A 25,475-nucleotide genomic window follows, 5' to 3' on the forward strand; every position below is an offset into this window, starting at 1 on the left:
TTCATTTTTATTATTTTTTGAAAACAAGCGTTAATATGTTAAAGACATATTTTGTTTCTTAATAATGAACTTAGAAGACTAAATTAATAGTGTGTCTGCGTGTGTGTGAGATCATGGCATCAGCCAAAATCTATTTGCTATAAAACATGGAAATTATTAATCATTTGAAATGTTTTCACGTTGTCCATGTCATTAAACTATGACCAAATATTATCAAAAGCTTTGTATTTTAATCGTGTATATATTTTAAGTAGTAACACTTATGTTAAAACGTATGTTACCACCAAACTATAATTCCTTCGTTAGAAAATATTTCAGTTAACAATGGAGTTTTAGTTAAAAATATTCTCTTCGTATATTTATTCTTTTAGAAAATAATGTCACCTATACTAAATTCTATTTTATTTTTAGGGAACAAAAGGAGAAGAAACTGGACAATCTTAATTCTTACATGCCTCTAACTACTTGACAGCATTATAACATGATGGTGATTACCGGACACTGCTGAGGAGTCCAGATAAAAATAAAAAAAAAACTAAAAAAAAAAAATAAGAAGCGGCTGTTGTTGCAACACTCTTATAGAGAAACTTTAAATCTATCTCTGTTAACTGTTGTAGTTTTAATATTTAGGAAAAATAACAGGACAGTAACGGTTCACGGGTGTCCCCAAAAACTCATCTCGCAAAACTAAAAAGGGTAGTAAAATAATTTTAGAAAATTTACATACACTGATGATGTACGTATGGTCCAAGATATAATCGTAACTTTGCTTTTAAATAAAATGTAATACAATTTACTTTTACAGAACACGACTTTCTAGGAGGAACTGTAACGAAATATCCGTTATTTCTTAACTTGGTACATATTTCGTTAATTTTTTTCTCAACTTTGTTGTTAGTGTCAATAATACGTACTACCTACAACATAATAATCAAACAAGTGAATTAAATCAGATTGTAGTCACATTGTAATCACTGTCATTATTAATCGTTTTCAACAATCAAAAATACCAACCAGGTATTTCTAATTCTTTTAAAAACAATTTTTACAAAAATACATGTTTAAATTATTGGGTGATATATAATGTTTTTCATCTTTTGCGTTATTTTGGGGGTTATTAGCACGGTCATTACTGTAGTTATCGTCCTTACTATGGTTTATCTGTAAAGTTTTCCCTTAATTTCGTTTTCCCCTTTTAATTTTTTTCTTCTTTAGTACCTTTTCTTTAATCTTTAGTAGCTTGCAATAACTCCACTACACCGTTATTGCCCAATTAGATAATTTTTATTCGTGCTTTTTATTATTCCAAATTCTGTTTTCCCATTGCAGACTTCTGCCTAATACATTTCTTCTGGTACTTCCTCCTCAGTTATCGCAGCTGAGTAGGTACGTGACTATAGAGTCTACAGAGATTTTGGTAGGGCCTTGTAAAACTCAGTTTTAGAAACATTGAGAAATAGTTGCTTTTCAATTCAGTGTTACATTGCAACTCAATAAGTTTGAGCTGCAATTCTGGTTTTACCGATTCACAGTCAACATTAAACTGCATACTGAAGATGTGTAGGTCCTGTTCGATAACTTTAAAGTCTTGGATTCTTCGCTTAAATGTCTTCATCATAACGATGAAGACATTTCACGCTTTCCTCATAACTTTTGAAGCTGTCTTCCCTAACTGTAATATTTTTAGCTTTGGAAAATGAGTAAAATACCTTCTTTTTTGCCTATTTGTTTAGAAAATAGATTTACTTGCATTTAGAAATTCCAAATATGATGGATCAATTAATTTCTTCCCTAAAGTTCAATTTATTGATGTGACTGAGATCTGTAAAAAATGCATAGTCCGAAAACCATCAAAAATCTTTTAACTGTTTACACTCATCCATTCCTTTTTCTTCCAGGGCAGAGATTGTTTGAAAATCCCAAACGCGATCAAAAATCCTATCTGCAATTACATGTCTTACTTTAGTGTAGTAAAGTACATCAGAATATTCAAACTGCAATGCATCAAGAAACTGGTGTAACTGTCTATGATTGAGAGCTTGTGAACGAATATTATTGACAAGCTTAACAACATTAAGCATATTATGTTTCAGATCTAGAGCAGATTTACACACGGCGTCTTAATGTATGATACATTATAGAAATACTACTTCGATCCCAGGAAATGATTCCTGAAACATGTCTAGGAAACCAGATTTTGCCCCTTTCATATTTGACGCTCCATTAATAGTAATGTTACAAAATATTCCTTACAGGTATTTTCAAAGATCTGATCATGTGGTTTCATTAAATTCTTGAAAAATATCTGATTCTTTTGTCGTTTCCTTCATTGGACGCATATAAGGTAATTATTCAGTAACAAAAGTTTTCATTAACACCTCTTATAAGAGGTCTAAGAGGCAAGAGAGGGAAACATTTAAAATGCATTTCTGTTGAAGTGTCTGATGTCTTCTGATTGATAATTATGGCCGCTGGGTTTAATTAATTGAGTATTAGAACCAAGGCAGTGGACTGTAGTATGAAAAGTAAATATATGATATAAAATAATGCACTTAGTATGAAAACGTGAAGAAATTATGTGTGTTCGTACGTAAATGTCAAGAAATTAATCTGGCTATATTCATAAATTGTATTAATATTCAAGAGATCAGCACATACCTTTAATGTTTAGCTGAAGAGCGTCCCTAGGGAATGCTACGTAATGTTGAAATTGGCGTCGCTGTGGTCGTGGTCGTGACGAAAGCGTATTCTATCGTAAGAATTGAGGTGATGCAACGCGCTCGACTTGTGTCTTGGTACTACTATGCCAAATTCTTCCGCTCTTCCTAAGGAACCAGCGAAGCGTCGGGATAATAAATTATCAACGCATATGACACATTGAAGGGCATGTGTTTCAACGATGCCTCCGTGTGTGGCGAGAGTGACCTTTGTCCGAAATATCTACCCAAGATATGAAACAACCAGTGGGTATCTTCACAGGGAGGTATTAAATAAAATAAATATCAAATAAGATTATAGGATTTTTAAGAGATTAATAGTAGTACATAATTAAGTAGTCCTATGTTATATATAAAAGTAAACTAATAATGTAAAATATTAAAATACTTGGCATACTTTCCCAAACATCTGTGTTGCGTACTTTTTGAGGTTTGAATACTGATTGAATAGCCCGAAGGGCCGCACTTGTCCTGCGGGCCGTACTTTGTCCATGTTTGCTTCTTATTCTGCTATAGAGTCAATATTCGAAGCGTTCACTATTTTTTATTGGTTGTGCTTTTATGCTCGTGGTTTTGCTTACCAGATAGTAATTCGTAATATGGTTAATATTCGAAAAGCTTTTATCTCAGTTTTCTGTGAAATTTCTTCACCTGTCTCCCTTTAGTTTAAATTTTGGTTTGTAAAAATGTGCTACTTGTTTGAAAAATACGCATTAACATAAATTTTATAGGTTGCATCACGATAATGTTCAACTTAATTTTGCAGTACCAATTAGAAAGTCCTGTCATTTTTTGCCTACGTTTTATTTATTGGTAAAGATACAACCTAGATCTATTTACCCTTAAGTCTAAAGTTTCTTTTGTAAATTTCTAAAAAAGTTTGCGATGTATTTAAGGGGATAATTTTCTATAACTGTCTGTCCGTGAACCTTTTTAACATACGTGATAAGTATAGGTAAACTGCATCAAGCTGAAGTTGATCAGATTGCTTCAATACTTCATTTTCTTAATATATAAAATGAAATTTAAGCTAAACCAAAGGTGCCCTAAAAGTTAAGTTTTATATTTTATTAGATTTTTCCAAGGTGTAAGAAAATGTCTATTTCTCGGGTTTCATTATTCAGGACAAAGATCTTCACTTCGAAGTACGAACATTGGCTAGAAGTTCCATGTTTTATACGTCTGAGCTTATGTGTTCAACATGCATGGAACTTTGTTTCTAAAAAAACATGTATTATAAAAATTTCTAACAAATTATCGAAGTGTTTTTGGTTTTGTGATAGAAAGTACTGTAGTAGTTTCCTTACACCCTGGAATGACGTTTTTGTCGAGCTTTTTTTACTAGTAGTACCTATTGATAATCATCTGAGAATAGTATTTATACTTTTAATATATTTCTGTTTTTAAATGTATAGCAATAAACCAATGACTAAAGTATATAAAAACAAGCCAGGATGACACTCATGTGGCAGGTGTCAAAAAAGCTTAATAAAAAGCAGACATATCATTAATTTTAGCATACTCTAAAATAAGTAATTGGAAATTTTCGCGTATATTCGGAATGATAAGTTTTGCTCCGTTTAAAAACCTAATTCTCTGGCGTTTATTCGGTAGTGAAGAAAAATTTGGACTTAAATAATCCTGAATGCACGCCAATGCATATCTAAGACATTTAGAAAAAATATTTCTCAGTGGGTGTAATATTTTAAATAAGTATTTAAACTCTGGGAAAAATAAAAAAAAATTGACACTACTACAACTCCAAAATTTGGTAATCAATTTTTAAAAATTAGAACTGTTATAAACTTAGTTGAAAAGAAAATAACCAGGACTTGAAAATTGCGGGTTCAGCTTTAAGATTTTCAAAAACAATAACAAACTTTAACAGGGTAGTCTGATTGGAACTAATTTTTTTAATTGTGAATAGAATAGGAACATTATTATCTTATTTATGGATTGTCTGCCGTCTGTGGAAAACGTGTTCATAAATAATTATTATTCATGTTAGACTGTCGGGTATTATATAGTAGGTGTCTGAGATATCGAATAAATAACAGGATCGTTGGATTACATCTTTACTTGTCCTGAAGACATTAAAAGAACATTAAAAGCTTTACCCGAAACAGAAGCAGTGTATCAAAAGAATAAAGAATGTTCTGTTATGAGAAGTCCAAAATGCAGCCTTACTACACCTGATAATTAGAAAGCAAAATTTGAACGTTACACTGTTGTTTAGAGAAGTAAACTGTAGGTTATATAGACGCCTGCTGTGCTTATTCCAGAGTGTTCTATTTTTTCTATCAATGTTGTCACATACATAAAGAATGAAATACATAAAGAAATCCGAAAAAGAATTAAAGTAGCAAAATACCGATGGCTACAAGAATCCTGTTTAGAAATTGAGAACTGGAGCAAAGACACAATAGATTCCATTTGCATAAAAAACTAAAAGAATTAACAGGCAAAAGCAGAATTTACAGGCAAAATATATTACAAGACTCTGTTAGTAGAATTTTAAGTGATATTAAAAAGCGCTTTACCGAGTGGGAAATATACATAATAGAATTATTTAAAGATATCAAAAAAAATCTACCAAGAAATAACATCTACCCAGATACAGGTTCATCGATTGTAATCTCAGAAGTTCAAATAACCATCGTTCAAGTAAAACGAAGAAAGGCTTCTGGTCCTGCCGAAATACCTACAGAATTGTTACAAGTACTAGATAATGAGAGCGTTGCGGTTGTCACCTCCTTCTTTAACAAGATATGGAGCAGCGGCAAATTACCAGACAATTGGTTGAAATCAATATTTGTTTTAGTTGAAACCAAAGGAATAATCAGACAGTGTAGTAACTATCAACTTATCAGTTTAATGAGTCACACGCTCAGAATTTTTAAAAAAATTGCATTGTCGCATATTTATGTATAAACTTTGTGAGGGGATAACTGGTGATAAGCAGTTTGGTTTCTGACTAATAGTGATGTTATGCCTAACTGAACCAGGTTTTGAGACAGCGTTAAAAAATCGTCGCGGAGGTGTTAAAATCGATGGTGAAATTATTAATAGCATGAGATACGCAGATGACACCGCCATAATGGCAGGGAGTCTACAAGACCTTCAAACCCTGTTGAACGCTGTAAACAACGAATGGTCTGAAACGGGTACAACAAGCAACGTAAATAAAACAAAATTGATGGTGATGGGAAAATTTAATATCGAAGACTCTGTACTAAAATTAGATAACAAAATCTTGAAAAAGCTGAAACACTTTAGATATCAACCAGGATAGATATATAGAAAGTGACGAGGAAATTTTGACCAGAATAGAACTTGCACGAAAAAGCTTTATCAACTAATGTTGTATATTGTGCAGTATAAGTCTATCATTGACGACACGTCTAATGCTGGATTTATACTCAGCCATTGCCACTGCTGCTGCCGTTGCCGGAAATATTGCCCGAAATACGATATCGACGCGAGTGAGGTGTTCACATCAGTTCCTCGCCAATGTCCTCACAACTCATTTACCGAACGACTCTCAAGAATGGAATGTGACGACAGCATCGTCTTGCTCCCTTACTCACTAGCCGCTTTGCCGGCTGCAAGTGAGACAGAGAGAGAATAGTTGAATGTGAATGCTTACTCGCGCTCGCGCTGCCAGTCCTTTGACTTCCATCTCGAAAACCGACTTTTGAGGGAGCGCCGTGCAATGGCAGTAGCATGAGCAGCAGCAGCGCGAGTGAGCTATTTACACATTCACGCTGCCCACTTTCCTGCCCAATTCCCTGTCCAACAGGACTGAGTGTAAATGCGGTATTAGAGTATTGTCTGGTCCGCTTTATTTTATGGATATGAAACCTGAACAAAAATAAAAGATATTAATAAATTAGGAGCGTTCGGTTTGTGGTGTTACCGTCGCATGCTCAGAATCCCATGGAGATCACACATATCTAGCTAACGTGTACTAGAGACCATGCACAAAGAGCAAGAATTGATCAAAATCATCAAAATTAAAAAGGTCCAGTACTTCGGTCATATAATGAGAAGACCTAAACATCGTTTACTTCGGTTGATCATTCATGCAAAATCAAAGGAAAACGCTGGCTCGGAAGAAAACAACTATCCTGGCTGCGTTACACTATATGGTGGTTGGGGTTGATTACCCCCGACGAGAAAGTTGATAAAGTTGAACACTATTTACTAGACATGTATTTATTTGCCAACACTAAATATACCAGTAACGAGTTGGTGGGCAAAGCCTATATTCTAACTACTTGATGTCTAAATAATGAATGATGAATAAAGAATGATCTCTGCAATACTTTATCCGTCTCTATAAATAAACTCGTAATTGTTTTGTTATGATTTTGACAACACGATTGTGACCGTGAAATACTCATAATATCAAAATCGCTGACTGAGGTGTTCTCGAACCGATTGGCCTACATTGTGAAATAAATATCACCCAGTTATTTTACTATAAACAATAATGTTTGTAATATAAATCCTGTACAACTATGTCTACTCATGTGATTAAGAATCCAGAACATAATTAGTCGGAGATTATTAAAATTGCAAATGATATGCGTTACTTTGACATTGCCCTTTTTATGTTCTTTTTATGTTTCAAGGTTTTGTCTATAGTGGCTCTGAAAAATTGACTATTCATCATTAATATGAACATTTTGACTTTTGACAAAAATCGTCACCAGTCTTGGGGTAAAAAACATTTCAGTAGTTCGTTATCGTTAACTATTTTATACATTGATTACGTTGATTATGAAATGCCCATCTTGTATAGATATGCATTGAAAATTAGTTTTTTTACGAAAGCAAAACAAACCAACTTTCCTAAAAGTTATCTGCCCTTTTCCAACATTACCGGCAACGCTATAAAAACTATATATTATAATCCCTTATTTTAAAAACTTAATTTTTGATAATATTAAAATAGATGAAGCTTTTGCTTACTTCTAGATATCTTTATTAGTAATACTGAGCATTTGTTATCTTGCAATCTCAAAAAAAATGATAATGCATGAAGTTATATTTAAGGAAAATAGAAGTTTTATAGTTTTTTAGTAATAGACTTATTGATGATATCTCAGTTTCAAGTTTGTGAGAGGTAAGAAAAGAGCAACTATTGACTAAATTATGAATGTAACTAAACCAAATGCGTTGTTTTGTCTACACTTTCTTGCGAGTCAAATTTTCAATTTTTAAATACTAATAATTTGACGTGTCCCCTATTGTATTACCATCTTATTTCTAAACTAAATTATCGCAAAGGTTTAAAGGAACTCTAGGAAGGAATAAAATAAACATTTGGTTTTAGAGTATGTATGTCAAGTTGCTCTAAAAATATGTTCATTTTTGTACCTTTTTGAAGAACGTATGTACCTATATTATTGTAAAAAGAAGAAACAAAAATTATTTATATATTCAATATAGTCATTTATCTATTGAGAATATACAGTGAAATATTTTATTATTCATGGACATACAATTCGTATGATTATGTTCAAACTTCAAGTTCGAATACTTTTTATTTGCTCTAAGTGCTTACTTTACAAGTTGTTATATTGTTCAATTTTAGAAAATGTTGTGAAAATTAGTTTTTTATGATTCTGTAATTCTGTGGGTGTACTTTCCCGTTTAAGTTATAAAGTGGAATATAAGTTACATTCTCTCAATTTCTCTATAGGTTAAGTTGAGAAATTAGATGCTGAAATTACTTTTTATTACAAGTACATACAAAGAATAACTAGTTATCAGAAAACTATGAAGATGGCATTGGAAACTATTACATTAATGGACTAGATACTATGTCCAGAATTTTTTTTATTTTTTTTTATTTATTTACGCTGTAACCACAGGGGTTATTAGCGATCTAAAAAATATAACAAAAGTAAAGTTAATAAAAATTACAATAGGTGATACAGTCCAGAGTCTTTAAGATAATTTATAATCACCACCACATCGTAGGAACCAAAAAACAATTCAACATATTGATCATAGAAATAAAATACGATGATTAGACAGGAGAAAACCAGATCCTACAGCTCTTAAACAAATATCTACATAGTAATCTATATGTACACTATAACACTGTACACTTTAACGGGTAGGTATACTATACGCCAGACTCAGAAAAACTCAAGTTTGACCCAAATAAAAATATAGGTATTCAAAATAAATAATAAAATAAAATTTGTGTTTTTGATCAATACTGAATCAGGAGGAGATCAGTAATTCTGCTTGAGCTCCGTTCTTTAGCTGTAGCTTGGGTCACAGCGTTTTCAATCATTTTTGCGATGTTCCATCATCTCAAGTACGCATCGGTGGTAGTGGTGGGCCTCAGGTGGGAACGTAAGTTTGCTGAAAGATGGCAAGCTGGCGGTGAACCCTGGCGGTGACGTCATTACAATACTCTAATCTAGTTTTAACAACCAATATTTCCGTCAGTAGTAGATCACGAGGTTTCTATGAATTAACATATAATCATAACATCAACACTTAACAGAACAGAAAGTGTACAATGCATTATTTTCTAGGAGTTTTGTGCGATGTTATATGTTTTGACTTTTATGAGCCTTAAATAATTTTTGTTATTCTTTTTGCTCAGAACACGATTGATTTTATAAAAGGGGCAATTTTTCCGCGTCAATTAAAACAAAAGAGATTCTAAATTGCAAATCCAGTCCAACTTTCCAATTGTGTCTTAAACCTGTCAAATATAGGTACATAGCTCTCGGTTAACCAAAGCTTAAGTTAAGTAATCCTTAATATATTAATATATTTATTTAAGACAAGTTGTATTTTATATTTACTAATAGTTTTAATGTATTATTTTTGTATAATTTTATAATTTTTTACAACCACTAACTGCTGATACATCAGTCGAAAAATGTAATGTTGAACATTTTCTGCGGAACGAATCAAAGCCAAGAACGCAATAATTATTATAATTTTCTTAAAATAACTATCGACTCGGTTTACATGCGTATGTAATATGCATTTGGGTTTATTTACTTACAGAAATCTTATAATGTACTACCATATTTCTAATAGACTCATTAATATTAAGTTTAACGGGGTTCTGTTGTTCGAGGTGTAGAAGTACATAGACAAGGGATCATTCCATTAAACATGTAGGTCCCTTGTTTACAGCATTTCACGCCTCGGACAAGAGCACCCTAATGAGTCTCTTAGAAAGATGGTAGTACTATATAAACTTCATAAAGATATGTTTTTTTCCTGAAGATCTTTGGAAAGCTGGTGATCTAGGTTTGATTCGTTCTGTATTTTTCTCTTAAGTAGGTTATATTCTATCGTAGTGTAGTGCTTTTTGTGTGAAGTTTATGTGATATATCTATTATTATCATTATAGGTGTATTTTTAGATTGGGGACTATGATCCCTTACTAGGTAATGTCCACGGTAAGCAATCTGCGTTTACAAACATAAAAGTAAATACATAAATAGCGAGGATAGGGCTTTGTTCTAAAGTTTATGAAAATATTTTTAAAAGGTAACATTTTTAAACTTAGGAACCATTTTTTGTAGAGTGTCAGCCTACGTATTAAAAGTCAAACAAAAAATGTTGACTAGCCATCTCGTGCTTAAATTACTACATCCAATTTTGCAAAATTAAATTTTCCTGCCTGTTATTTTACCATTATTTATAATTACGTATTTTACAAAAAAATTTGACCTCGTAAGTAATTTTTACCAGACAGATTAAGGTAATGATCATTCCTAAATATATATATTTATTCAACATTAACATATTATTTAGCATGAACACCATAATCGAAGAGATTGTCGATATAGACAATAGATCTTAACTATTACAATTCAAGAAATCAGTATTTTTATTGTCCAGATTACCTATTTAGTTCTAATACAGCGCATGATTCCCATCGAATAATTTCTTGCCTTATGGTTTCGGACAACTTAATTCTAGACCCACAATTTGGGGTAACTGAGACACCAACAACAACGTGCGGTCACCGGTGACACATTCTTAAAAACTCTTCAAATTTACCTTGGAAAGAAAAAAATTTAGTGTTATGATGCAATACAAAAGAATTGATTCCAACGAATCTAACATTACATATAAAATTGTTAAAGACCGGCTTCTAGGTTTTCCGGCAACTGTTTTTGGGTGAAAAACCTGGTCAAATGTATCGGCCCCACCGTTAGTCGAATTGTAGAACATTGTAATTTCTGGCTTTTTTGTGTCCAAATTTATAACGTCTTGAAAATTATTAGAACTTGACACCACGCATGTTTTTTCTGATACGTGCGAAACGAAACTAATGTCTTTTGAAACAGCCAAATCTGACGAATGATGAGTTTATTTTCAAGCAACTTCTGTGCTAATTTGAATGAAGAAAACCAATTATCATCCATCGTAATGTTGCGATTTGTTATTACTATTATACATTTGATAACTTCATGACATATCGCGTTGGAGATGAACCACCCTGAAGGTTTCTATTTGGATCTTTTCTAGTACAGCAAATAGCAGAACATATGTAATAGGTCTTTGCGTTACAGATTAATAATTTTGAGACCTACCAGGTTTTTTGCATCTTGAGCTCTTCCTTTTGGACCAGGCCACTGACAACTATTACGACCAGAAAATCCGAGACGATTTTCTGTAGGTTTCTCGGTAGGTTTTACGTTCATAACGTCCTCATTGTTTTCTGTCTCCTTCTGTACTTCTTGTAATGTATGTAGGAATATTCACCAAGTATAGAGTCGATGACTAAACAGCCATCCTCGTCTTCAACGTTTTTCTTCATCTAAAGAATTTGGTGACGAATATCTTCAATTGATTCGTCTTTGTATAGCTCGTCCCAAAAGACTTTTTCTGTAAAAATGACCCTTTTATCATCAATTTTCCTATAATATTAATAGATGGGACAGACCAATCAACACTCGATCCGGTAAGGTACGGCTCAGCGATTAATCAATACTCCTCGCTGCAAGAGGACGGTTAGGTCTTAAATATACACTTTAAGAGCCCGGTTGGCCTCCAGTCAATACCTTTCGGCCATTGGAATCGCCAGATCAATACTCCAGCTGAACTCCCCTTGTGTTGCCCTTTTATATCGTTGTCGGTGATCCATCTCCACCGTATGTCGAATGGAAGTGGTAGATAGTAAGAGTTTGCCAAGCCATCGTTACAAAGATAAATGCATTATTTCATGAAAAATGAGACTTAGTTATTGTGTTACCTTTACCAATATTATCATTTACTTTAGATACAGCCCCTTGTCCAAAATTAAACTTATGAATAGCTGGTATCGTAAAATATAAATTAGAAAATAAATTTTGTAATGGACAGTAGATAGCGTATCGTGGTTATAACTGCAGATAAAAAACATGTCGCTCTCCCATATCATTTTTACTTCAATATCATCTAATAACACCAGTTGGCTCAAAATATCTTCGTTATGGATTTACTATAAGAAACTAATAGGAATGAGGTTTTCGTCTCTAGGAACGATTTCAAGCTTATTGTACACACGAGGATTTGGTCAAAGTTTGTGTTTCAAAAGTAACTACCGTTTTAAGGAATATTTTGATCTCTGGTTTTACGCAGGGTGGTCGTACTAAATTACTATTTTAATAGTCGATAATAAAATAATTCAAAACGTTTATTTTTCCAATAATTAAATAATTATACTAAAAAAAATTGTAAGTTCTATGGTTTATATGTTAAAAATTATTTCACATGTATCTTCTGAGAACACAACATTTTTGTTAACAGTTTTGCCTATTAGTGTTACGAAGAAAACACAAATTTAACAACTAAATAACTTTGATAAATACTATAAATAATTTTTTATACGAATTTGTTTAATATCACGCAAAATAACAATCTGTATGCTAGTTTTTTTGGCTTAACAAATATGTTTTTATTGACGTGGTATGGTCTCTATCATTAGAATATTTCTTCTTCTTCTTGGATCAGGCGATACACTATTTCTTTGGGACTTGGCCGTACAATCTTTGTACCAAATTCTGTCTATTAATTAAAGTTCACCAAGAAGTCTTCTACTTTGAATTAAAGCCATTAATTTTCTTACGGGAGGTGCAGGATTTCTTCTGGCTCAATACTTGGATTTCCTGTATGTGTTTGTATTATGTCACAAAGCAATTTGTGGTCAGAGAAGTCTTCATCAATTATTTTGCATTTGTGTACCGTAGTGTATTCAGTCGTTATTGTAGCGATATTTATTCATTTGGCGGTATCCAATTAATATTTCTATCATTGTCGTCAAAACATTTCTATCATTTCTATCATTGTAAAAAATCATTTGACTATACAAAGGATTAATGTTGCTAATAATTTTCGAGTTTATTCCTGTAGTGCTGTCAAGCTTCTGGGTCGTTTAATTTGTATGGAGAGCTTTCTTTTTTCTAGCTAGTTTGTTTCGTTGTGGCACTGATAGAGACAGTTTATTGTCTGGTATTAGTGCATTAAGGAGATCCATACAGTTTTTGGCCATTACTCTACCAGGTTGTCATTGCAATCAAATAGTAGGTCAAAAACTGGACACTTATACTTCAAAGTGTTGTCTCAAACTAAAGTAGGTACTCCGTGAATTTGATTGTGTGTCCAAGGACACCTAATCCAGTGTCCTACATAGGTTTTGGCCCATCATTATCATCATAGTCATTAACATCTTAGCAGATGTGTTGTGTCATTAACATCGTAGCGGAGGTATTGTGGTTCATCATTGAGCTTGAGCAGCTCGGATAGTTTGATTAATGATATTTCTCCATTGATGGCTGATATCTGTTACATGTACTACCTCAGAATAATGTTTCTTGAGTAGCTTTTTCGTAATGTCTGCCCGTCGCTGTTGAGATATGTCGCATTGGCGTTGACTCTGAGGCCTTCCTTGGACCATCAATCCTTCCATTTTTTTTATCGCTTCGATGGATATGACCAAAGAACTTCTAAAATTCTAAAGTAAACATTATTATAAAACCGTTGCTTGGATTTAAGTTAATATAGAACCGAGACATTCGTACGTCGAATAGAATTCGAAGCAGTCATCTTCATGTCCACATTTCAAAAGCGTGTATGCGTCGTCTATCTGATACTTTGACTGTCCATGTCTCGCATGCATAGTAAAATATGGAAACGATCAGGAGTCTCTTCTCGTTTGCCATAGTAATGTAAAGATCACGCCATACCCCGTTTAGTTCAGTCATTGCTGCTCTTGCTAGATGTATGTATGTTCAGATGTCGGGTTCACAACTGCATGTGTTGTTAACTAGAGCTCCAGGATATAACATAGAACAGACTACCTCGCACCTTTCAGTAGTTCGGGTTTTAGGAAAGTGTTTTTGACGATCAATAACCACTATTTTGGTTTTGTTGTAGCGTGTTGTAGTTAACCATAATCATAGATGTTTTAGTTAACCATAACCATACATGTTGTAGTTAACCATAACTTAGCACTCTTTACGTCGAGATTTTTTAATACGTTAGTAATTTCTTCTGCAGTAGAGGCTAGAAGTGTAGCGTCGTCTGCGAAACGCAAGTTAGATATGTTTGGCCTATCAGTGATCCATGTTTTCATTTCCGGTGGTATATGTAGGTATGGTAGGATATTTCGTATTATTTATTCAGTGAAGATGAGTACTGGTGTCATTATACCTTAGTTCACCTGAGACACCTGAATATTTTTTCCTTGCGATACTTTTCCGGGCTTCTCTCATGTTTGTATGTTAAATGAATAGCGTCCTTGAAGATTGTAATTCTTTAGTCAGTGCGTAAAATTAGGTTGGATAACTACTAAAGCTACGAACCTACTATAAGGCTTTATCTACATACATATAATCTCTTTTATATGGGCTTATTTGAGGTTGGACCTCACCTAAAATCTGGACATCCTAGTAGAACTGTTCAACGCTATCTATACTACGGGAATCATCCCTAGAGAAATGTTGACATCAGCATTTGTGTATTTGCCAAAGAAAGTGAATGCAAAATAATGCAGTGACTACCGAATCATAAGCTTAATGTCACATACCTTAAAAATTCTGCTGAAAATTATCCACGCCAGGATACACTGTAAACTGGAGCTGGATATTAGTGACACTCAATATGGGTTACGCAATGGTATGGGTACCAGAGAGGCATTATTCTCCTTCAACGTGCTGACAGAGATGTTTGGATGTTAATCGTCTTCTTTACATCTGTTTTATAGACTGCAATAAAGCGTTTGATAAAGTAAAACATGATCGACTCATAGAAATTTTGAAAACTAAAAACCCTAGATGAAAGAGATTTAAGACTAATAACACACCTCCATTACAATCAGTAAGCAAAGCAATAGTAAGAATTAAAAAAGAAACATCCTGAAGAAATGGAAATAAGGAGAGGAGTCAGGCAAGGCTGCATACAACACCTCTATTATTTAACGCTTATTCTGAAGAGGTAATGCGAGAAACTCTGGAAGATGAAACAGTCGGCATAAGAGTAAATGGAGTCTTAGTTAACAACATCAGATATGCAGATGATACAGTAATAATAGCCGATAGTTTTCAAGACCTGCAAATACTCTAGTAAAATAGTAAGGTGTGGTAGGGAGTACGGAGTACTCAATATCAAAAAGACGAAGTTTATGAAAATTAGTAAAAACAACCATAATAATAACCAAATCTTGATAGTAGAGGGCCAGCAGATCGAAAGAGTAAAAAAGTACACTTACCTAGCAACACTTATAACAGAAAATAATGACTACACTGCAGAAATCAAAGTCAGAATCGAAAAAGCACGTTCTAATTTTATGAAAATGAAAAAGGTCCTACGTAGCAAAGATTTAACATTAGCTCTTAAAGTACGCCTAACAAAATGTTATGTATACAGTGTATTATACTATGGAGTGGAATCATGGACGTTAAATGTAGAGACAATGAGACGACTTATCGCCTTTGAAATGTGGACCTATAGAAGAATTATGAGGGTTTCCTGGGTAGATTAGTTACGAACAACGAAGTACTGAGAAGAATAGGTAAAGAGAAGGAAGTTGAACTTACAATTAAAGAAAGAAAACTACAGTATCTCGGACATGTGATGCGGGGCGAGAAGTATGGCATGCTGCGACTCATAATGCAAGGAAAGATAGATGGCAGAAGAAGCATCGGAAGAAGACGAATTTCATGGCTGAAGAATCTAAGAGAATGGTTTGGATGCAGCACAAAACAACTATTTAGAGCTACTGCATCAAAAATTTAAACAGCTATGATGATTGCCAACCTCCGTAGCGGAGCTGGCACCTGAAGAATTTGAGGTTGCCCCTTTTAATTTCCTTTTCAAAAATGGTACTACTTATTCTTGTTTTTAAAATTATCTAAAAATAACAACGAAACTTTTTTATAGACGTCCAAAAACAATAAAATAAAACTTTTACTAATTTGTGAAACCATTTTTAACATATAAATAGGTAAAAATAAACGTTATCATTAAAACATATAAAATTATTATCTTTATAGTAAAGAGGTTATCATATTTTTGAACCACCCTGTAGGTAAAATGTTGAAATGCGAGTAGCGATTGTTCTGCGTTGATTTTCCGTCCAAACATGTCCAAATATGGCGCATGTGCAGCTCAAAAAGAGCTAAAAATGGGTATGATGGGTGCGGATCGCGGGTGATCAGGCCGAAAAACATACTGTGTATTAATATGTTTACCGGCCGCTTTCGGGGACTATTATAAAACATATCAGCTTAATTATTGATAAATTATAATACCTGTTAATATATGCAATCCGACCTTTATTAAATGTCGTCTTGTAACTGTGTTTTTTATCTTCAGAGTTAAGTGTAAATTATATGTTCTCGTCAAATTTATTGTGGAAAATACTTTGTGACCTTGATGTAAAACCTTAACAAAAAGTTCAGTTATATTTATTTAAAATATTTAAAATTAAAAGAAACAAAAATTTAGGAAAAAACAATAAAACAATATGGTTGCCTCACGTGGGTAGATTTTGATATTAAATATTGACACCAAATATAGATATTAAATGGTACTCTATTATGTATTAAACGGCTCAATGAAATTAATGTATCACTCGGTATATTAAAAAGATTTGGTTTGATTTATTGATATGTAATTATTTTCGCTTTAATAAACATTGTTAGGATTATTAATGAACGATATAAATAAGATTCCGTTAAATGTGAAAGTTATTGCAAAGAAACTAAAATGTTTATTATCCGGCTCGAGGGACCAAATATATGAATTCGAATATACAAAGTCCGAAGTTCTCTATCGACGATGTGAAATAATTCGAAGCCGTGGAGTAAATGATTTCGTAAATGACAACGTCATTTAATTTCGAGCTATACCATAAATATAATGAAATAGTCGAAGCCATGTAGTTACTGCAATAAAAATTAAACGCCTACAGTCGGGAGGACATCGGGTCAAAGCAAATGATAGCTATCCTGCAAAATGTACTCTATTTTCTAAACCCGGGTGTACTATATATCGAGGTAAATAAAGGTTGAAATAGACGAATAGTGTGCATATGGATGCCAGGAAAACTGGTCGGACAAACTGACACAAATCTGCAAAGAATAAGACTAAATAGAGAAATAAGCTGACGAATATTGGGGCTCAATTAATGTCTGCTATGTAGTAGACATTGCTGTACAGCTGTCACACAAGAACAAATGTGTGACATCTAGGTACTATCTGACAATAAAAACGAAGATTGTTTTATAGATAGAGATGTACATCAGATTAATCACGATATATTGAGACAATAACTGTAGATATTCTTGAAATTAGTTGAATAAACAAGTTTAAGTAATTTTATTTGCAGTTTATATAACACTAATATTAAAAGTGACATTCGCCATTTGAACCTAACCTCATCCCGTGAGTGATGACCCGTGAGTAATGAACTATTACTCACGGGTACAGTAATGGGTGCTATTGTCTATTCAAAAATAGTGAATAATGAGCATGTTATTAAACGGTCGTAGAAAAATTAATGTATTGTCGTTTAAACCCGATGCATTAAACAACCCGAAGTTTTGTTGGAAGAGTAGTTTTTCTGTAAGAGGGGATAAAGACCTCATACAGACATGTTTGTGTCAAACTCATCGTTTGCGGACATTCTTAAGCAAAATGTACCAGCTGCATTCAATACCTGTCACCTACAGAGTGCAAATTTAGAATAAAATAAATTGACTAATTAACACATTTCATAGTAAATTTACCAAAAGGTTTATGCTGTCTGATTTTTTTATTATTGTGTCAATTTCTTGAGCTAGTTTAATAATTAATCTACAAACTAATCAGAAATGATTAAATAATCTTCGTAATATCATACATAGGGCCGGTTGTTCGAACGCTATTCAAAACTGATCATTATCAAATATTTAATTACAATTATATTTGATTAAGCGTACTTCTGACATATGTCGCATTTTGAGGTTATGCTGACTGATTTATTTTATTATTTTGGTTTTAATTTAAAATAAAACATAATTAAACTCTTTCTGATGTTAATTTCTTGTTTTTACTTACAAATCAATAATAATAATAAGCAATTTTTAATAATTTAAGAGCTGCGGCTATATTTTAATTACTGTTTTACCTACAATCAATAACTGATTAGTGTGTTACATGTATTTTTCATGTCGCGATTTGATTTGAATAAATGATTGATTATAATCAACTTCTTGATTAGCGTTCGAACAACCGGCCCTTAATGTAACCAAATTACAACAATTTAGAAATAACATAATATGCTTTTTGAATCATTTAAGATATTCATAAGAATAATTTAGTACAGTTGTCTAAAAAATTACTTGTTGCTTCTCTAGTAACGAAAAAAGTTGAAATAGAGTCTCCACTATTACAAGAGAAATAAAAATAGACTTGTCTTAAGTTTTCAAAAGATTTTATTACGAATAAAATTCATGTAACTGATGCTACGGGTTCCTTTGTGAAAAACATAAATACCAACTCTAATATTAATAAAATTATTTAAAATAAACGATGGAATATGAATTTCAACAATTATACGAAACATAAACAAATGTGATCTATGGCAAATGATTTTTTTGAAACGCAAAGGAATACAAAGAAACAAAATATAGAGAAATAGAAGCTCTAGAAGAAGAAAGATTTAAAAATTACGTCACTTACAGTTTTTAATAGAAGCCCATCAATGTGATCTTGTAAGAATTGCTAAATTTTGGATAAAGTTAAATAATCAACGACTATGAATAAAGATGAGATTGTTGCATTCTAAAAAAGATAATTTTTTTTAAGTTTTAAATCAACCCAACTATCCAAGAGTGGATCCAGGACAGACTTTCAAGGGGAGGGGGCATGAACTTTTTTGGGGGAGGGGCGGGGGAAAATTTTTAAAAATTAGGGTTAAAATGGTGAGTTTTAAGGCACTTTTCACACATACTTTTAAGTGCCATAAAGACATGAAAAACGTATCGTTATTAAAGTATTCTTATTTGTCTAATAAAGAAAATCGCCAATTTTTGTTTAAATTCTCATTTAAAAATGGGGGGCATGGCCCCTGGACCCCTCTGTGGATCCGCCCATGCAACTATCTCAGTTGTTCTTGGATTTATGTTTTTTAATAATTTCTAGTGAATGAAAAATAATTGTGTTAAATCGTATTGTTAAGGTTATGCAGCCAAGGATAAATAATGTGATAAAATTATCAACGGTTTTATAACTAGCCACAATCGCCTTCTCTGCTTTAGGTAATAGGTTTATGGAAAAACACCACTTTCTAAACATATCATGATCTGTGCCCCTTTGTCAAGTGACGTCTTAAATTGTAGCAATTAATAAATATAAATGAAAAAGATTTGATAATATTTAAGATATGATTATGAATTTACAATTTAATATTAAATAAGAAAAACCAATCTTTTCAAGCAGTCATTTGTTCAATATGTTTAAGGAAATGCGTTACTTATTTACATTGTATTCCAACTTTTCAAGTCAATATGTCGTTAACAGTAGTTTTAAGTACACAACGCTGTATTGGATCAGATCGTAGTTCAAGCATTATACTTATTTTTTTAAACAAAAACTCGAAACTACTTACTCATATAGGAATATGGGATAGAAGACCAACTACCATAGTTAATCAGGATAACCAGATAGTGCTAGGTGAAAAAGAGAAAATTCATATATGGGAAAACTATATCCAGGAGCTCTTTCATAACGAAAGACCCATGAGTGAAGACGACCAGCTGACTGGCGCTTCAATCACTAAAGAGGAAATAGAAAAGGCAATATTATATTCAAAAAACAATAACGCACCTGGACCAGATGAAATCCCTTCAGAAATACTCAAACTACTGGATGAAAGTGGACAAAACTGGTTGCTATCCTCAACAGTGGTTGCTCTCTACATTTATTCTCCTATCCAAAAAAGTCCATGCAAAAAGATGTGAGGATCACAGACTCATTAGCCTGATGAGTCACATTTTAAAAATATTCTTGAAAATACTACATCAAAGATTATACAAAAAATGTGAATGGGACATCAGTGATTCTCAGTTTGGGTTTAGGCAAGGTTTAGGAACAAGAGAAGCCATAGTAGCAACACAGGTGTTGGTCCAAAATTGTTACGATCAGAGGAAGGACGTATTCCGGTGCTTTGTAGATTACGAGAAAGCGTTTGATCGTGTCTAACATCACAAGTTAATGCAGATCCTCAAGAAGCTTGATACAGACCAAAAGACATAAGATGCATTGAAAACTTGTACTGGTATCAGGCAGCACAATTAAAAATAGGGAATTCTATATCCAAACCCATACATATAAGAAGGGATGTTCGGCAAGGATGTGTCTTTTCCCCTCTTTTAATGAACATTTATTCGGAAGCCATATTTCAAGAGTCTTTGGAAGATGTAGAGATGGGAATCAAAGTGAATGGAGTATTGATCAACAACATACGATATGCTGATGATGCTGTCTTAGTTTGTGACAACGTAGCAGATCTTCAACAACTTGTCACTATAATCGGAGAATACAGTAAGCGAATAGGATTAGAGATTAATACCAAAAAGACCAAATTAATGATCATCTCCAGAAACTTGGATGTATTTGAAAACTCCACCATAACACCACCATACTAAGTCCATTGAAAGAGTGAGCAAATTTAAATACCTGGGAACGTGGCTTTTTGAAGACTGGGCATCGAACAGGGAAGTAAAATGTCGCATTGAGCAAGCTCGACAAGCTTTCGTAAAATTCAGGAAGGTACTGACCTGCTCAGAGTTCGACCTTACACTGAGACTAAGGTTTACTAAATGCTACGTGTGGTCGGTGCTGCTATATGGCATAGAGGGCTGGACACTTAAAACGAGGGATATAAACAGATTAGAAGCTTTCGAAATGTGGCTTTATCGCCATATCCTAAAGATACCATGGACAGCAAAAGTCACAAATGTAGATGTCCTTAAAAGAATCAACCAAGAACGCCAGCTTTTCGAAAACATCTCAAGAAAAGAAAAACGGCGTATTTGAGTCACATCGTGAGAAACGAAAAATACCAGTTCCTTCAGCTTATAATCCAGGGTAAAATTGAAGGCAAGACAGGAATAGGACGCAAGAAAATATCCTAGCTCCGAAACATAAGGCAATGGACAGGGATTAACGACATACAATCTCTGATACGCATTGCAAGAAACAGAGAGTTAATGGAAAATGTGATCGCTAACATCCATTAGTGGATTTGCATTTGAAGAAGAAGAGAAGAAGACAAAGAATAATTTGCAATTGTAGTAACCAACCTCTATTGAGGAGAGAATACTTTAAGAAGAAATGTTCACAGAAATATTCATTAATTTTAAATTGATATTACCACAAATAGACAAAAAACAAAAAACAGGTCCAAACTACTAATAGAAAAACCTTACAGTGAAGATGTAAATTCTTTAGCATATCTCATCTGCACAAGATACTTATGGTACTTGAGACATCTTTTGTACTTTACTAGACTATTGGATACTAGATAATTCCACGAATAAACAAAAAACTGGTCCAAACTCCTAATAGAAAAACCTTACAGAGAAGATGAAAATTCTTTAGCATATCTCATCTGCACAAGATATTTATGGTACTTGAGACATATTTTGTACTTTACTAGACTATTCTGCCTTTATTCACAAACACAAATAATACAGTTCTGAAGTTCTAGTTAGATATACCTACTAAATCAGAGTAAAATAAAAGTTCAATAACAAACTAAACATACTTCAAACGAAATTCGTTTTAAAATTTTGATTAGCTAGTTTTATAAATTAAACAAACTATGATAGTCTCATAATAATTATTTAAACATTTACAATTCATTTAGCTATAAATATTGTCAATTACATACATTTTTACTGGTAGATTTTACCCAATTCAAATCTGATCCCATACAGAATGTGGTAATAGCATTTCCAAAAGAATGTTTATGTGGTGAATAAGAAAAACATTCAATAGTTAATATGATTTTGAACACAAAAATTTAATTTTACATTCATTATCTTTACTAATAACTAGCAAATAGAAAATACAAAATGCTAGGGACATGTAACAATGACATTGATTTCCAGTCAATGTTTAAATTTATTCATCACATAACTAAATAAAATAGAATAAACTAATGTTGAGTATTGCATAACGAGCTATTATATTTTGAAAATAGATAGTTTGCGCATAAGTGTATTAGTTATAAACATAAATAACTTGTCCAACGTGTCTTAAATTAGAAATAAAAGTTCTAAAATACGGTAAGTTTTAGAACCTTAATAAGGTTATAGTACTTACAGAGCAATATTCAACATTACTTTTGAGCGTTTGACAACTAAGACATTACAATAAAAGTTGTAGAGCTTATTTTATCAGACTTACGGTCGACTTTTATTGTTTTTTCTACTGAATCAACTGTGTCAACCACCTTCTGGCTTAACTGGTTTCGGTGGTAACATCAGTACTAGAAAGCTGCTAATAGTTTATCAAATATAGCAGCAGTGAACCGCCAGTGTTTGAATGAAAACAAAAAAGTTCTATTATTATCTTTTATTGAGAGAAACCAAGTAGACTAAAGAAAACGACGATTTTTTCTTTCATTTGTGATTTATACATATATGGTGTATGTAACACTTGAATGTATTGTTACCTTATTAAATAAAAAAGCCGAATTTTTTAACCAAAAATATATATATTTCTATTCGCCGAATAAATATATTTCAGTATTTATATTTTTCATTAAGTACACGATGTGTTTTTCGTTGTGATAATAAGTATACTTGGTTTATTTGACTAGAGTATAATAAAATGTATTAATAGACTTAGTAATAGTCCAGATGCTGGCTTATCGATGAACCTGGGGACTGTCAGAAAAGGATCCCCTGACCTTAGCCTTAGTAGTCCTGTATTGACCAGGGAATGCATATCTTTATATTAAAATAATGAAGTCTGTAGGAGTAAATAAACTTAGTTCTATGTAAAATGTGTGGAAATTGTTGGTCTAGAGTTTTAAGTACAATTGAACAATATATTGGGTACCGCAAGACCTTTTCCCGGGTCTGTTATATTGTTGATACTAGTCAGATTAATCGTATTAAATACCCACCCCACCATCTTGCCCCTCTCTTATTCTGAAAGAAGCATTCCATACAAAGATTGTATTTTACCTGACAACGTACTTAGATTTAAAAAAAAAACATTGTATAGGGTCCAAAAGATGGGAAAATAAATATGTATTACATGTTTTTGTGTTTATTTTATATATCCCTCATTACACTATCAGAAGGACACATTACACTATCCTATATACCAGGAGAAAAGAAAACTCAGAAGGATCTGGCAGTGCTCTGGAGCTCCATCTGATAAAACTAAACTAAATAATGCTACTCAACAGCCTAAAAGAGAAATCAGAAAAAATAAAAACGAACCTACTAAAGTCATAATAAAGCTGCACTAGAAATAAACAAACCAAGATACGTTGAATGTTACGAGGAGCACTCCCGAATCATGATTTAGAATGTATAAACTTTTTAAACCATGATTTGGGATTTTCAATGTATATACATTGTAAATCATGATTTGGGACTGCTGCTTGTAACACCCTATATTTTATTTTAAATTCGAAATCCTGTTAACTTCTCCATCCCAAAAATATAAAGGTTTGTTATGCTATATAGGGTATTTACAAAGTTATAACCAATTTTATATGAAAATCGTATTAAGTTCAACTCCCTGTATAAATAAAAATAAGCAAAACAACAATGGTTTATTAATGCCATATTTTTTAACGTATTGTCAAAATTTTCAAGAATGGTCGATATTGCTAATTTTCTTTATATCAAATACAGGGTGAGTCAAAACGCAAGTACATTATTTTCTCAGTAATTTTAAATGGAACACCCTGTATTTTCTATCACTACTGAAAAGTACCTACTTTAATTTTTAAATAACATTCCCTATGTCTAAATTTATTAGTTTTTGAGATATTTTCATTTTTCAATGGACCAGTAGCGTGGCTACCCAAATCACCAGAATTTAATAAACTGGACTGATTTTTTTTGGGGTTACGTTAATAATGAAGTTTATAAAATACCTCCAACAAGGGATGAGATGAAAAATAGAATACAAAGTGTATTTCGATGTGTTAATTTACAAATGCTCCGTAGAGTAAGTAGCTCATTCAATGATCGTTTCTAGGCGTACATAAATGTGTTAGGAGATAATTTTGAACACCTTATGTAATTAAATATTAAAAATATTTTATTAAAAGTAGCTTCTAATTTTTTCAAACATGTTTTTTTGCAAAATGTATTACTGATAAATTATGTTTCGTTCTTTATTTGTTACATTGTTACATTTACATACAAAAGTAGTGTTTAATTGTCTTCACAAAATATTGTATTTTGTGTTTGTGTGTTTTTTTGTAAAATTTATTACTAATTTTCTTCGTTTATTTGTTGCATTTACATAAAAAGATAGTTTTTAATTGTTTCAAAAATGTTGCATGTAGTGGTTGTGTTTTTGTTTGTAAAATGTATTACTAAAAAATTATTTTAATTTCTTTATTTGCTACAGTGTTACATTGATTACCGGATTGATAATCGGTAATCTTCAATTGTCAATTCAGTCATGGCTTACTTAAAATTTAGATAAATTTAAACACCTAAAATAATTTGCTCTGAAAAATGAAAATATCTCGAAAACTAATAAATCTGGGCATAGGGAATGATATATAAAAATTAAAGTACGTTAATGGTACTTTTCAATAATGATATAAAATACAGGGTGTTCCATTTAACATTACTGAGAAAATAATGTACTTGCGTTTTGACTCACCCTGTATTTGATATAAAATTAGCAATATCAATAATTCTTAAAAATTTTGACAATAAATAAAAAAATATGGCATTAATAAACCATTGCTGTTGTGCTTATTTTTATTTATACAGGGAGTTGAACTTGTTACGATTTTAATACAAAATAGGTTATAACTTTGTAAATACCCTGTATAACATTACAAACCTTTATATTTTTGTGATGGAGAAGTTAACAGGATTTCGAATATAAAATAAAATATAGGGTGTTCCATTTAAAAAAACATAAATTAGGTCTGCCACTGTGTTATCGAACACCCTGTAACATTCTAACTAATTTTGTAATGTGAAGCTCAAAGGTGGCTAAAATTTTTGTTATCAACTTTTATTGCTATCT

The 25,475-nt window shown here is 32.4% G+C and overlaps 1 protein-coding gene across 1 annotated transcript in view; it reads left to right on the forward strand.

Moving 5' to 3' along the window:
• Positions 1 to 23,507, forward strand: part of LOC114346012 (protein couch potato) — a 408,847-nt gene extending 385,340 nt beyond the window's left edge. The window contains exon 9 of the mRNA XM_050649860.1: positions 412 to 23,507. Coding sequence (XP_050505817.1) covers positions 412 to 444 — 33 coding nt within the window. The 3' untranslated portion in view covers positions 445 to 23,507. The remainder of the gene's footprint in view (positions 1 to 411) is intronic.
• Positions 23,508 to 25,475: the final 1,968 nt, after the last annotated feature.

Source organism: Diabrotica virgifera, chromosome 4 (genome assembly GCF_917563875.1).
Source record: "Diabrotica virgifera virgifera chromosome 4, PGI_DIABVI_V3a".
Taxonomy (NCBI): Eukaryota; Metazoa; Arthropoda; class Insecta; order Coleoptera; family Chrysomelidae; genus Diabrotica; species Diabrotica virgifera.